A 12,471-nucleotide genomic window follows, 5' to 3' on the forward strand; every position below is an offset into this window, starting at 1 on the left:
AATTATAAGGCAATAACTTAATAGGCAGCAGAGAAAAAGAGTAGTGTTAGGATGAAGAAGAAGCAAAGAAGAGGGGGCTCCCAGTGGGAATATATCATTTTGCTAGACTGTGTCATTAAAAATCACTCCATGGACTGTGGGTTGCTTGTTACTCTTGTATAGGCTGAAAATTTAGGTAGCTGTAAGAAATTCTCTTCTTCCAAGTCTCTTGGCATAACAAAATCCAAAAGGAAACCCAGATAACCATGGCATAAAAATTGTTTTTAAAATAAATTCTAGCAAACTTGGTTATCTGGACTTCCCGTGAAGGTAGTTTGTAAACTCTAAATATCCATCTCATCTAATGGTTAAATGTTTGAAAGGGCAAGGATGTTAGAGGAAGTATATTAACAGTAGTATAAAATAATATCATATGGCTAGACAATGGGAAGAGAGTTTAAAAAAAGGTCGATAGGAGCAAACTAGAAAATCATTGTAGGTTTTAGACACTTACTTAGATATAATAACAACAAAATGTAACAGCAAAATATAATGATGTATGTTCCTGTTGATGTTCCTTTTAGAAACCATAATAATAGCAGATACTATTTATTTTGTAGTCCCTGTCCCAAGCATTTACATAAATTACATTTCATCTGTGCCAAAGCTCTAAAAAAAATATGTGGTATTTCCATTTTAGGAATGAGAGAACTATATAAAACTCAAAGACAAAGTCAACTGGGTAGTAATTGGTAGAGCTAGAAGTTGAATCCAGTTTCTTTTGGCTCTGAAACCAGTTCTGATACAAGATACGGTTTTGATACACTACAAGATAAAGTGGCATCCTATATTCTTTATTTAAGAAGGCCCACAAGCATAAAGCATGTATGTTTAATATAATATATGCAATTATATTTTAGAGAGAGTACAGAGTTGCCTTTTTAGAGAATAAGACTGTATGCATCTCTTGCCAACCCCAAACCTCCAGGTAAACCCAACTTTCTGTTTCTAATACTTATTCTTAGACTCCTAAACATAGCTGGAGATAATTACCTACTGGCTCTGATTGGCTCTGCACAAATTCCAAGTTTTACAGCTTAGCCCTCAGTGGCTCTTTGCAAGACTTTTACTCCTGTAGTTATTACCAGTTGCATTCTCCACAGCCATGGTTTGAAACTTTCTTTATTCTCCTGAAGTTCCCAACCCTACCCTACTCTTCTTCACTCGTAGCAGACCCGCTCTTACCTCATTATGAAAGTGGAGATGTTTTATCTTGAAATCCTGTAGCTTTTCTTTTTTTGATCTTCTTTAAACTCTTATTTACTTCAACACCCCTTCCCTTCAAACTTCCTGTATCCAAATTGATCAGCTCTTTGAGAATAATCAGGTTTCTTGATAGCCACATGTCTGCCCCAACCTACAAGTGACACATAGTTTTTCTTCTTCTTTAATGTCCGTCTTCCATTTGTTTTTACTTCTTTGTTACTTTCCACCAATTTCTAGCTGTTTATGTATAGGTTATACTTCTTCTATGAAGTCCCTGAAGAAAAGATCCCTATATAATTTGTATTCATATTCCTCACTGCCTAATATTTAACATATTATTAAGTTTTTATTGAATAAGTAACTTTGATAAAATTAGAACTATAATAATGCAGTAACAATTTCTTGAAAAATAGGCAATGATTAAAAACAAATTTATAGATTTTCTGGAGCACAATGGAAACTGAGAAACCTCAAGGAAAATTGATTTTGTTTTTTCAACTTTTGAGCTAGCTTTATAGTCACTGATCAGACATTAAATGGAATATCTGTTGTGGAAGGAAGGAAGACTCACAGGTGTGTAAAGGAGTGTCAAGCATATTCTGAGGGTATTGTCACATTTTTGTTCGTTGAATTTTTAGTAACATTGTACTATTATGTGGTTGTGTGATCTTACTCTGAGTTATAAAATGAGAGTATTTAAACTTTTTAAAGCACGTTCCCTCAGACAAGAGAATTAGCATTTAATTTCTGCATTATTGTGTGACCGTAACAAAAAATACTGCTAAGGAGGATTTGAAAAAAGGTATTAGTTTTTGTCAGCTTGAACTCAACATAGGCCTCATTTCTTAAAATGCACTTAAATTATTATTTCATATAAACTTATATCAGGAAATAAAAAATATTTTGTATAGTTCAAAATGTTTCTGTTTTGTTACAGGCAGCTGTTAAATCTAAGAAAGCTACGGATACCTATAAACTCTATGTGGAAAAATATGCATTAGCAAAAGCTGATTTTGAACAGAAAATGACAGAAACAGCTCAGGTTGGTATTTTTAAGTGTTTAAATCTAAAACAGGATATTTGTGTTTATTGTTTATAAATTATAATAAATTATATTACTGATAAAAATAATATAATTTTTCTGTCATAAATTTTTTTAGTATTAGAAAATGTTAAAATGCACAATCTCAGTGTTCTAATAATGCTGTGTTAAAAATATACATCTTGTTTTGGAGATTGAAGACCAAGAATCAATAGTTACAATATCATAAGGGATTATTCAGATTGACTGGAATGTTTAAAGAGCATTGGAGAAAATGAGGACATTGGTAGATGATGAAGACAGTAATGATTATGTATGGGTTTTAAAATTGACTTATACTTAAGAAAACTGGAAATGACTCAGTGCTGAGGATATAGTGGTTAACAAAACAATCAAGAATCCCTGCTCTCATAGAACTTCCATTTTAGTAAGGGAAGACAGACAATCAGTTAAAAAAAGTCTGTTTCCTATACGCTTGGGATAAATTATATTCAATTTGATGTTCTTAGAGCCTTAGTCAAAGGCCTAGATTTATGATGGGTGCTTTTATGAATTATACCCAGAACTTCTACCTTCACCTCTTGTCCTCTTTTCTTGTTTTGTTTTTCTCCTTAGCACCTGTCATCATCTGACACCATGCATTTAATTTACTGTCAGACAGGATAGGATGGTATGCTGCTGTGACAGAGAACCCCCAAAATCTCAGTGGCTTACAATAGCAAGTGTTTATTTGTTATCACGCTACTTGTTCATCATGGCTTAGCTCTTCACTCTGGCACTGAGGCTGGTGGAGGAACCTCTTCTTAGAACATTCTTAGTCATCATGTCTGAGGGGCTAGAAATATGGTGGAGCACACTGGCTCCTCTACCCATATTTTTTGTTGTCTGTCTTCCCCCCACTAAAATATAAGTTCTGTAAGAGCAGGGATTGATTTGTTTACTGCAATCTCCTCAGCACTTAAAACAGTTTTCAGCTCATGGTAGGCACTCTGTAAGTGTGAAGAAGGACTTTATGAATCTGACTGTTTGGATTCTCGGGAGTCTTCTCGCTTGGAGTGGTGAATGATTCACACCTCAGAAACAGACGGCTTACATGCTTGTGTGCAGGCATAATGCATCCATCTCTACTTACCGTGTTGTGGGCACTGTGCTAGTGCTGGGTGTATACAATATATACGTAAATAAAACAAATTCTCTCTGCTCTACATGGAGTATACAGTATAGGGGAGGGAGACAGACATTAAATATATGCTTAAATATAAAGTTACAAATTATTATAAATGTTACAAAGGAAAAGAACAAGCTTCCATGAGATAGAATAAGAGGGATGACCTAATTTGGATTAGGGAGTTAACGAAAGTCCATTTTGGAGAAGTAACATTTAAAACTGAGATTTGAAGAGTCAGTAAGAGACTCATTCTAGGGCAGGAGTGTTCTAGGCATTGGGGACCGTGGATATGAAGACCCAGATGTGTAAAAGAGAGATCACATTCTAGAAAGTAAAAAATGCTTACTGAAACTGAGTAAGGAGAGATGGTGGTTAGAAATGAGGTTAAAGAGATAATCAAGGACCAGGCTTTAGTGAGGGTTTAGGTTTTCTCCCAGAGCAGTTGGAATACATTGAAGAGCTGTATGCAGGGGCGTGACATGATATGGTCTGCATTTTTAAAGCTAATTCTGACAGTTTCGTGAAGAATGGATTATAGTGAGGCCAAAGGAGAATCAAGAGTCCAATTTGGAAGGCAGTATCATAGTCCAGTGAGAAGGATGAGGGTCAGTGTGGTGGCCTTGGAGAAGGAGACAAGTGAATGCATTTGGAGGTGGCAGGGGTAGGGTGAATGGGAGAATTCTAAAGGGATTCAAGATCTCTTCCAGGTTTTGGCTTGTAAGCCTATGTGTATAGAGATGAATGGCAAAGGCTAGATGAAGAGTTGTTAGTTTGAGGGGTCGGAAGAGCGTGAGATGTTCAGTTTTGAACATGTTAATTTTGAGCTGCATATACCTAAGTGGAGACATCAAATGGGCAGTTTTGGAGGCTGTAAGTAACCTGGGCTGGACATAATATTCACATCCCTTATCCACAATTCTGAATTCCAAAAGCTCTGAAAACCAAAAATTTTTTTTCCAGAACTCATTTGGCAGCAAAACTTGAACCGATGTGAGGCTAATTTATAGTCTCTTTATCCTACTTAGACTGAATATACATGTTTTCCTTTAGTGTTCGATAAACAGATGCCACTGCAGATCCTGTTGGTAGTATTATGAGATATATGGTAACAACACCATGTTATCTTTATTTTTAAAAATCCAAAATATTTAAATTCCAAAACAACTGGTCCCAAAGGTTTTGAATAAAGGATTGGGCCTTTATAAAATAGGGGCTGGACAGTACACACAGCCGTAATGACATCACCTTGGATAGAGTGTGGGGAAATAGTGGCCAAGCTCTGAGAGGTTCATCATTGTCAGTTTGGGAGAGGAAGAGATGCTGAAACCCAAGTAGGAGAAGCCAGAGAAGGAAGAAAACTGGGAAATGTAATGTCATGGCAGCTGGGAAATGATAATGTTTCAAGAAGGGTTTAGTTTGTTAAATGAGGCTCCATCTCTAGTGAGATAAAAAGTTTCAGTTTCTATAGCAACTGAGGTCATTGTAGACTTCAGCAAGTTCTCTTTTATTTTTTAAATCATTAGGAACACTCCTTTATAAGGCAGTTATTGATTTGTTAATTTCCTATCAAAATGATTAGTTTCTATCAGTGAAAATGTTTGCCTTTCAGTTATTTAATTTGAAAGAACAAATTAGAATTTGTTAGAGCCAGTGTTTTGTGTTTGTATATATTATCTTATAAAGAATCTTCAGCACTCATCTTTCCCTCTCCTTATCTCTTTCTGCTTCCTCATTGTATTTTTTCAAATTGCATTTTAACTGTGTATCTTGCCAATTCCAAGATGGAAACATTAATTTGTTTGAGCAGATGTTTAACCATGGTGCTTTTAAATAAAGATGATGGTATACTGTGCTGACGTGTATATGTGTTCTTTCTAGTGTTCCCTCCTTGTCTTTCTCTGTCTGTGTCACACACACACAACTGTAGGACAGGTTAACTTTTGTTTCTTAATATTTGACAGTAGACTTTATTTTGGGTTATTTAGAAGGGAAAAGAATTCTTTTGCTTCTCTACTTTCCTTTTGTTCCAGGCCAAGCGGGTTGACTTAATCCCAGTGGGAAGGGGCCTGTCAATCTAGTGAGAATGAAATTTGGGTGGCAGGACATATATTTACCTGGGGTGAAAGAAGTTAGAATTTACTTGGAGTACTTGTAAGTTTTTTCATTTGAGTTGAGAATAAGCATGATTAAAATTGTGACTCTGTGCTTATGCTTTTCACCACTGTTGGTTAATGACACTTAAAAAACTTGAAACAGTAAGGAGATTTTGTTTACTTTGAACAGTTTGATGGCTAGTTCAAGGAAATTTGAGATTTGCTTGAGCAACACCCTCAGATTAAGGAGTTTTAGTATTAGAGTGCTTTTCTATATCTCTCGTGGCTGACAAAATTGTACTTTTTAAAAAAAACTAATATAACAGTACATATGAACACAGTGAATTTGAAATTGCAAGGAGGAAAAACTCTGATTTGTTCAAGAAGGTTTATTCATTTATATTCAAACACTTGATACTATGTTCCCACTGCTGAATAACTCTGAGCTTATTTCGTAGTCACTAATTTTGAGGAATTCTGATATTTAGCAGTGTCCTCCCACCAAAAATAAAGCACAGTTTCAAGATTGTAGCTGAATCATGCTTTTAGTTTCTGTTTGGCTTCATGCTTCAAGATATTTTTAAATTATTAAGGATCTGACTTATTCAACGTAGGTGTTTCAAAAGAGAATGAGAAGAAGGCACAGGTTTCCTTGGAATTAGGGATCATCCATTTGAAATTAGTGGCTGTTTGACCAAGCTTTCCTGGATTTGGGACTACCTGTCTATGAGAAAATATCTTGTTCATTAAATTGCAGAAATTTAAGCCGAGGGTGAATTCTTATAATATGAACGTAAAATAGGATCATGCTCCTCCTGAATGTTCCTCAGTTCTTAAGAGTAATTCAGGATCTTGCAGTATTGGTACTCTCATTGGACTTGGTCAAAATTAGTCAAGACAAGCACTCTATTTTAATTCTTATCATTCCTCATGAATAAAATGGATTTAAGTTTTTGGACTTTGTTGCATTACTGCCAAAACTATAATTTCACCATAATTGATTTTTTTTTTTTAGAAGTTCAGACCCTTTACACAAATATAGACATGATTATTTGGCTTAGTGATTTCTGATCACGTAACTCAGTGCTGAAGAAAATTGGACATTAAATATGGGGTGAGGGAATTTAATTTGATAAACTAACTAGGGAAAAATAGCAGACATTTAGGCCTGCTCCTTAGAGCTGATGTAATTTGGCAAGAAAGTGGGTAATCAGGTTTGTGCACTGGAAATGACAAATGTATTTTTGTTTGAAAATGACTAGTTCAGCATTTCCCAAATCCTGTTTTGAGGAATATTATTGTTCTGTGAGATATTAATAGATATTCAGAGAAGAAGAAAAAAAGGGTTGTGTGGTCAAAGAAATTTGGAAGACACTGGGTTAAGCAGAGTGCAACAAGTTTTGTTACTTTAGTATTTTTCTCAGTTACTTCAGTTTTTAATACATTTATTGTGAAGCCAAGTCTAGCAGTGGTTTTCTTCCTGGGGAGTAAATACCAGAATAACCTGGGATTTTTTTTCCAAACAACATTCTTAACTCTTTCCAGCCCATTGCCTAAGTAGTCGTGGAGGATCTATTTGTTTTATAGTTTGAAAACATTTTCCAGGTCATCTGAATCATCTCTACCTTCAGCTGAGAACTGCTGAGACAGAGTGTACATACAGGCTTTCCCAGATTTCTTTGACCGTAGACTGTCTCTTTTGGAGACTATGTATTAACATTTCAAGAATTAGACCTTTTGAAAGTCTGTGGGCTAGATTGTAAAGTCGTTAAGAAGTAAACTGTAGTTTTAGCTCTGCCAACTAATTGTTTTTCAGTTTTTGAAATACTTCTCCCTTGGTTTTCTGACACTATTCTCTTCTGGGTCTCCTTCTGATTTTCTGACCATGATTATAGATTTTAATTTGTGGTATCTTCTAATTCTGAAAAAGTCATATTTGCCTGAGAAATGATGTAACAAAAAGTTAACTTTTTTCGATGCTATATTTTTCGATGCTAGACTCATTTGTCTAGAAGCGTTGTTAAATATTAAATAATAATGATAACTTGCTAAATTTGGTTAGCTGTATTAAGATGACTTCTAAAAAGTGTTTTGATTTCAGAATATATCTGTGTGTGTGTGTAATTTTTTATATTCGCTACCCAGAAATTTCAAGATATTGAAGAAACTCATCTCATTCATATAAAAGAAATTATAGGATCCTTGTCAAATGCTATAAAGGAAATTCATTTACAAATAGGCCAGGTACGTTTTTACTTTTATTGAACTGATTCATGAGAATTTTATGTTCACTTCTGACTCTAAAAATCGTAACTCATAACATGATACTGAATTATTTCAGGTAAAGAATATGTATTTACATGTATTAAGTACAAAATAACCTGGATTTTACCATCCTATCAAGGATGATAATTTAAATTAATTATGGAGTTAAACTTCTGAAGTTAACAATTTTTGAATATTTCTTTATTACAAAGTTTTACTATTTTAAAATTTAGAATAGCAACTTCAGTAAGTTATAGAGCTTGTGCTTAGAAATTTTCCAAAAATATAAAAATGCCTTAATGATGACATTTGGGGTGCATTGAAATATAGTAGAAAAAGATGAAGTCTGTTATTCTTGGTTACTAAAGTTCTAATACTATTTTCATTGCTGTATAAGTTTTATTTATCATAAGATTTATGTCTCTAAAACACTCAAAGATAGGAACAGGACACCGCCTTGACTTCTAAGGCTGTGAGACCATATGTTAAGGGGTTCATGTAAAAAGTGGTTTGTATCCATAGATCTACTAACAGTGTTAGGTAACAGAGCATGTTAGGCAAATGAAAGTTTTCAAAGGCTCTGGGTCAAAAAATACATATTTTGGTATAATGAATTTTAATTGTTTTGTGGAAGTTTTGTCTGAAATACAGTAAGACTATTTATGGAAAGTGAAAAAAACTTATCTTTATTTCATTTTAATAGGTCCATGAAGAATTTATAAATAACATGGCTAACACTACAGTTGAAAGCTTGATACAAAAATTTGCTGAGTCAAAAGGCACTGGGAAGGAAAGACCTGGTAAGATGACAAACTTTGCAAGGAAACATATTCACATTTTCCATCCAGTAACAAATGTGTTTGTCTTTAAATTCCAAAATTGCAAAATGGAGCTTGGGAGATACCTAAAAGTCTGTGTGAAATCTCAGATATCATTACTTTGTGTCTGATGGTATGTTAGGTTTTTGTTTTGACCTTCAGTAGTTAATAATTTAGTACTACTTAAAGTGGTTATCATACCTTTACTAAATTAATATATTACAGTTTATTTATACTTTCAAAAGTAGAGTTAGCAACTGAAGGCCATTTTAATAAGACAAAGAGTGGGAGAGAATATTAAGCCCTCAGAGCATTGAGGCCAGTGGAGAACATTTCTTAAAATTTAATAACTTTTTTCTTTCCTCATTCACATATATATTTAACAAATTTATTTATTGAGTGCTAATAGTATTCTGGGTACTGTTTTAGACACTGGGGAATATACCAGTGAGTACAGGCATCCTGGTTCTTATTTTATGAACAAATGATTACAGGTTTCCTTAATCTTACTTTTAATAAGCATGTTATATTATATCAAATATAATAAGCACCATTCTCTTCTCCTGCTCAGCATACTTACAGTCTTCGAGATTTCTTTTGTTTTGTTTTTTATTTACTTTTGGCTGCGCTGGGTCTTCATTGCTGCGCACAGGCTTTTCTCTAGTTGCGGTGAGTGAGGTCTACTCTTTGTGGTGTGCGGGCTTCTCACTGCGGTGGCTTCTCTTGTTGCTGAACGTGGGCTCTAGGCGTATGGGCTTCAGTAGTTGCACCACGCGGGCCCTAGAGCACGTGGGCTTCAGTAGTTGTGGCACGTGGGCTCAGTAGTTGCGGTGCGCATGCTCTAGGGTGTGCAGGCTTCAGTAGTTGTGGTGCACAGGCTCAGTAGTTGTGGCGCACAGGCTTAGTTGCTCCACAGCATGTGGGATTTTCCCGGACCAGGGATCGAACCCAGGTCCTCTGTGTTGGCAGGCGGATTCTCAACCACTGTGCCACCAGGGAAGTCCCAAGCCTTCTAGATTTCTTGAATCTATCTATTAGTTACTCTACCATATTCTTGCAAGATACTTGTTTTCACTCCACAGGTAAAAATTATTCAGTCCAGTAAAGAAGTTAAAGTATAGTTTAGAATTCAGGAAAATGAATATGTGATTTGTAGAGAAGTCTGGGAGCCATTTTTCTTCAGTGCAGTTCACAGCTAAGGCTTGAAACCTAAATCATCTTCACTTCCTTTTTCCCACGTTTCGTTAAGTTTCCAATTGTATTGATTCAATTCTGTTAGTATTTTTCCCTTCAGACCTTCCTTCTTACCTACCTCATTGAATACAGCAGCAGGTTTTTAAATACTGGCACAGTAGAGATTTCTCTAGTCTATTTTACATGTTGTAGCACATTAATGTTTTGGGTATATAATTATGAACTCATAACTGCATTTCTCATAAATCTTTGACTTTTCATTATAGACAGAATGAAATTTAGATTCTGGACTTAGATTCAAAGCTTTTCGGGATCTGCCCTTGCCCAATTCTTTTTATTTTTTTTTTAATAGATTTATTTATTTATTTATCTATTTATTTTTGGCTGAGTTGGGTCTTCATTGCTGCACGAGGGCTTTCTCTAGTTGTGGCGAGCGGGGGCTACTCTTGATTGCGGTGCGTGGGCTTCTCATTGCGGTGGCTTCTCTTGTTGCGGAGCACGGGCTCTAGGCGCGCGTGCTTTAGTAGCTGTGGCTCAAAGGCTCTAGAGCACGGCCTTAGTAGTTGTGGCGCACGGGCTTAGTTGCTCCACGGCATGTGGGATCTTCCCGGACCAGGGCTCGAACCCGTGTCTCCTGCATTGGCAGGCGGATTTTTAACCACTGCGCCACCAGGGAAGCCCCTGCCCTTGTCCAATCTTTAGTCTTACTTTCTATTTTTCTTTTCTGGCACCCTCCGTTGCAGCCAACCTGAATTGCTTGCTGTTTCCTATCCATACCCCCCTTTTGCCCTTGGTACCTTAGTTGCCCTTATGTCCACTCTAGAAAATGCTATATCTCACTCATTTTTCAAATGAATAAACTCTTAAAAAGCCAGGTCATGTGTTACTTCCACCATCAAACAGAGAACTTTGTACTTTTTTTTGGCATTGTTGGTGTCTACCTTAAATTTTAGTAATTGTGCTCTTACGAAGAAAAGTTCTGTTTTTGATTCATCTGTTTATTATGTGTAAACAGTACATTTTTGTTGAATGAATGAACAGATGGGCATATAAGGTAAGGTTAGGATGTTGAAGAGGTTGGAATGGATGGATTTGCTATTAGATAAGTCTTGGTGAAGGAATAGTAAATAATTATGGTTAAATTTAGTGAGTACTTACTTTGTGCCATGTACTATGTCAACTGCTTTGCAGGCAAACTTTGATCTTCAGGAACTCTTTGAAGTAGTAGGTACTGTTATTCCCATTTTACAGATGATGGAAATATTGAGAGGTTAAATTACTTGCCAAAGCTAAGTACATGCCAGAATACTGGGATTAAATTTCAGGATCCTTGACCTCAAGGCCCATGCTTTGGAGAAATTAGAATAGAACTAAATAACTAAGTTTACATATGTAGGAGAATGAGGATGCTGAGATACATAACTACAAAATAGTGTGAAACCCTAAAATTCATTGTAAAGATTAAATTGTAAGTGAAAACCAGTTAATAGAGGTAAAAACAATTGAAGAATCTTTATATAGAGCATTTAGAAGTATTGGTAGAATAAAAGGAAATGTGTATTGGCTGGTTAAAAATGCCTGAGACAGAACTGAATAAGGTTGATAGATTGTATCATTATCAGTATCCTGTTTGTGACATTATATTGTAGTTTTGCAAAATGTTATCATTGCAGGAAACTGGGCAAAGTATACAAGGAATCTTGCTGTATATCTTTTCTTTTTTCTTTTTTTAGAACTGTACGTGAATCTACAATTATCTCAAGAAAAAGTTCAGTTACTCTCTTATCTGTGGTATAGCACACTACTTAGCCCTGTGGTTTGTGGTGTATTCTTTACTACCAGTGAGACCTATAACCCTCAGTGCCCTCATCTATAAAGTGAGGATAATAATAGTACCTACCTCATGGGGTGGTTGTGAGGTTTTTATTGAGTACTTAATAAATGGTATTTTCTAAAAATTAATACATACCTGATTAATAGTTAGCTACTATTGGTTATAGTTTATAAATTTAAATTTAATGGCCTCAAGATATATGGCATGTAGAAAATTTCTGTAACTAAATGGTAAGAGGGAAGCCAAGATTGATGGTGACATGGGCTTTCCTAGAATTACTGAACCCAGAATTAGGTGACTGTTTCAGGCTGACTGTTGACATTGTGTATATAGGTGACTGATTTTCAAAATAAGTGATCTAGAACTAATTTAGGGGGAAAAAAGGGAGTGGTGTGGGTGTGGAATGGAAAGAATAAGTATTACTTCTCCAGTTGACTTGCTGTGGGTGAAGAGTTACAGCTCTTTCGTACATATTTGTTCTATTTATGTCACTAGAGGGAGTCTATTACAGTGATGGAAATTTTGTGTTTCTCAGAAAAATAACACGTGATTGTGGATTTTGTTTTGTAAGAAGTATTCTAACCTTGAGTTGTGTATACTATTTTACTGTTAACATTTTTTTTCTCCTGTTTTGTAAGGGCTCCCTCTGGTGGATGAGTTCTTCTGTAAACTGGTTTTAGGCCTACAGGATACACATTTTAAAAAGAAAACAAGAGGCCCAGTTCTTTAAAAACTTTGTATAACTGAAGTTAACCTATTTCTCTTGCACTGAAAAATTTCTTTAGTTAGTTATCTGTTGAGATATATAACCT

General features: G+C 35.4%; 1 protein-coding gene across 1 annotated transcript in view; it reads left to right on the forward strand.

Moving 5' to 3' along the window:
• FCHO2 (FCH and mu domain containing endocytic adaptor 2) overlaps window positions 1–12,471 on the forward strand; it is a 111,277-nt gene that overhangs the window by 35,264 nt on the left and 63,542 nt on the right. Inside the window, 5 exon segments of the mRNA XM_082378599.1 lie at window positions 2,183–2,287; window positions 2,903–2,940; window positions 2,942–3,005; window positions 7,694–7,792; window positions 8,517–8,613. Of these exon segments, the coding sequence (XP_082234725.1) occupies window positions 2,183–2,287; window positions 2,903–2,940; window positions 2,942–3,005; window positions 7,694–7,792; window positions 8,517–8,613 (403 nt within the window).

This window comes from Balaenoptera borealis, assembly GCF_965194805.1.
Source record: "Balaenoptera borealis genome assembly, chromosome: 2".
Lineage (NCBI taxonomy): Eukaryota > Metazoa > Chordata > Mammalia > Artiodactyla > Balaenopteridae > Balaenoptera > Balaenoptera borealis.